Raw genomic sequence first — 3073 nt, forward strand, 5'->3', positions numbered from 1 at the left:
GAAAATTGGATTTAACATGTTGTAGGTTTTCATTTTTGAGAATTTGGGAAAACGGGGTGTTACAATGTTTACTTGGGGTACTCCACCGTGCCTCATGCCCTGCTGCTGACTTTATGCGAGAGGTGGCATCCGGAGACCAGCACCTTCCACATGCCGATGGGGGAGATGACTGTGACATTGGATGATGTCGCATGTCTGACGCATCTTCCTATTGAGGGGCGGATGTTGGCTCATGGGAAGAAGATGCCCAAGCATGAGGGAGTGGAACTGCTGATGACGTATCTGGGTGTGTCCCAGAATGAGGCTCAAAAGATCTGCAACCAGGAGTACGGCGGGTACATTAGCTACCCGAGGCTGAGGGAGTTCTATACCTCGTACCTTGGTAGGGCCAACGTATTGGCGGGTACGGAGGATGCTGAGGAGCTTGAGGAGCTGGCGAGGGTCAGGACATACTGCGTCCGGTGTTACCTTCTGTACTTGGTCGGATGCTTGTTGTTTGGCGATAGAAGCAACAAGCGCATCGAGCTGATATATTTGACGACCATGGCGGACGGGTACGCAGGGATGCGTAATTATTCTTGGGGAGCTATGACCCTCGCCTACCTATACGGCGAGTTGGCGGATGCATGTAGGCCTGGACACAGAGCGCTTGGGGGGAGCGTGACACTGCTGACTGTAAGAAAACTTAAATTTTATATTTATGTTAACTTTATTTTTTTGTTAACTTTTATTTTTTTGTTATATTTTTCCATGCGTAATAATTTATAAATGTTATTTGTTTGCTTTGTGCAGGCATGGTTTTTGGCGCATTTTCCAGGGTTTTTTAGTGTTGATCTCAACACTGACTACCTGGAAAACTATCCGGTTGCAGCGAGGTGGAAGCTCCAGAAGGGTCATGGGGAGGGAATCACGTATCGATCACTGCTCGATCGTATACAGTTAGATGATATATGCTGGAGGCCGTACGAGGAGCACAGAGAGATCCAGGACTTCGAGGAGGTTTTCTGGTATTCTGGATGGATTATGTGCGGCGTCCGTAGGGTGTACCGTCACTTGCCCGAGAGGGTTTTGAGGCAGTACGGATACGTGCAGACCATCCCCAGACATCCGACTGATGTTAGGGACCTCCCACCGCCTTCCATTGTGCAGATGTTCGTCGACTTCGGCACTCACACGCTTAAGGCGGACGCCCGGGGTGAGCAGGCAGGAGAGGAGACATGGCGGGCGGCGGATGGCTATGTCCTGTGGTACGCTAGGGTGTCTCACCCTCAGATCTTGCCACCTATTCCAGGAGATCTTCCGAGGCCTGCAAATGAAGAGCAGATCATTGCAGAGCAGTGGCAGCGGTATGAGGCGAGAAGCTCGCCTGACACCTATGACATGGTTAGTGGCGCTGTTGCTTACGCTGATGCGCAGTTAGGCCAAGAGGAGGTCATGAGCATGACCCCTCAGCAGTGGTTTGAGGCCATGACCCATATGAGGGAGCCGATCGCGCCGATTCTGACCAGGAGGAGAGCCCAGAGGCCGAGGCGGAGGCACCATCAGCATGATCAGGACCAGTAGTATTATTTTCCTTTTTTAGTCTTATTTTTTAGTTTTAGTCTTTTGATGACATTGAGTTATGTATATATGTATATTTGTATATTTGTATATTTCTACTTTGATCACATTATTTTTAATTTCATGGGTTTTTTTTTACTTTGTTTAATGTGCAAAAATAGGTTACTATATATTAAAATAGGTTGCTTTAATATAGGTTGCTTTATGAACATAAAACATAAAAATAAGTTGAGAGTAGGAAAAATAGGGACGAGAGAGAACTTGACAGAACATAATATAAGCGTCCCGTTGATTTGCTCGCAATTCGTGAAAGAAGAATTGGCGAAGATTTGAGAGAACTTGAGAACTTTGTGAAGTATGTTCAGTTTTCCTCGGCAGTTAACTACCGAGCTTTTCTTCGACAGTTTGCTTCGGCAGTTAACTGCCGAAATTTTGGAAAATCCGGCTGCAGTTAACTGCCGAGGAAAACCTCGGTAGTTAACTGCCGAGGATCTTCTGCACTACAAAATCTGGCAGAATCTCCTCTCATCGATTATTGATCTTATCTTCCAAAATTTCTTCAAATGTCTCTCAAATTCTCTCTAACAAACACAACCAAATCCAACAAACTTTATTCAACAAAATCACAAGTAAGTAATTATAATGCTATTAACTTACATTTTAGTTGTTATAAATGTTATTATTTTTTAGTTTTTGAGTACATTTATTATTTTTTAGTAGATTTACATGTTATAATTAAATTTTAGGGTATATGTTAGTTGATTAATGGTATTCAAGTGTCAAGGAATGCACCTCATTCTGAATAATGGTATTCAAGTGTCAAGGAATGCACCTCATTCTGAATAATGGTATTCAAGTGTCAAGGAATGCACCTCATTCTGTTGACACTTGAATACCAGCGTTCAAGATGCTGATCGAATGCTGGTGTCCTGCTGCTTGGCAAGTTTGAATTTGCCCCATTCAGTGGTAAGATGATTGTTGCAGCTGGAAGGTAAATTTCGGAATGTAATGTAAAATGCAATGTAATGTGATAACATATATTTTGTTTTGAATGGAACAATAATTATCTTATTTTGTTTTCAAATTTATTTATTCCAAATGCAATTTTATTCTAAGTACCATAATGTCAAACAAAATGTGCGCGACACAAAAATAAAACATAAAAAAATCCAAAACAATTAGGCATTAAAAGCCATTACATTCATTCTTCCTCGTCACACAAATCGATTGGCTTGTCCGCTACAGTCCCTGCGGTACCTTGTTTTGGTTGAGGACCGAAATAGCATGTCCTCCCGCTCCTCCTCAACCTCGAGTGATTGTACTCCGGCACCTTCGAACCCTTCTTTTTTTCGGAACCATCGCAAACAATTCCATGCCATGTCATAGGTGACTTTTCTTTTTTCGTCTCATCATCGTGAACGTTACCCTGATTCTGATTCTAAGACATATCTACATTTAAAAAAATATGGCGATCAATTCAACCTACACTAACCTAAACTATCCTAACAATTCT

The 3073-nt window shown here is 42.8% G+C and overlaps 1 protein-coding gene across 1 annotated transcript; it reads left to right on the top strand.

Moving 5' to 3' along the window:
- The first annotated feature begins 273 nt into the window (after window positions 1-273).
- Window positions 274-1563, top strand: LOC120576047 (protein MAIN-LIKE 1-like). The gene is made up of 2 exons (XM_039827010.1): window positions 274-675; window positions 793-1563. The coding sequence occupies exons 1-2, from the start codon at window positions 274-276 to the stop codon at window positions 1561-1563; spliced, it is 1173 nt and encodes a 390-aa protein (XP_039682944.1).
- Window positions 1564-3073: the final 1510 nt, after the last annotated feature.

Source organism: Medicago truncatula, chromosome 6 (assembly GCF_003473485.1).
Source record: "Medicago truncatula cultivar Jemalong A17 chromosome 6, MtrunA17r5.0-ANR, whole genome shotgun sequence".
In the NCBI taxonomy this organism is placed as follows: domain Eukaryota; kingdom Viridiplantae; phylum Streptophyta; class Magnoliopsida; order Fabales; family Fabaceae; genus Medicago; species Medicago truncatula.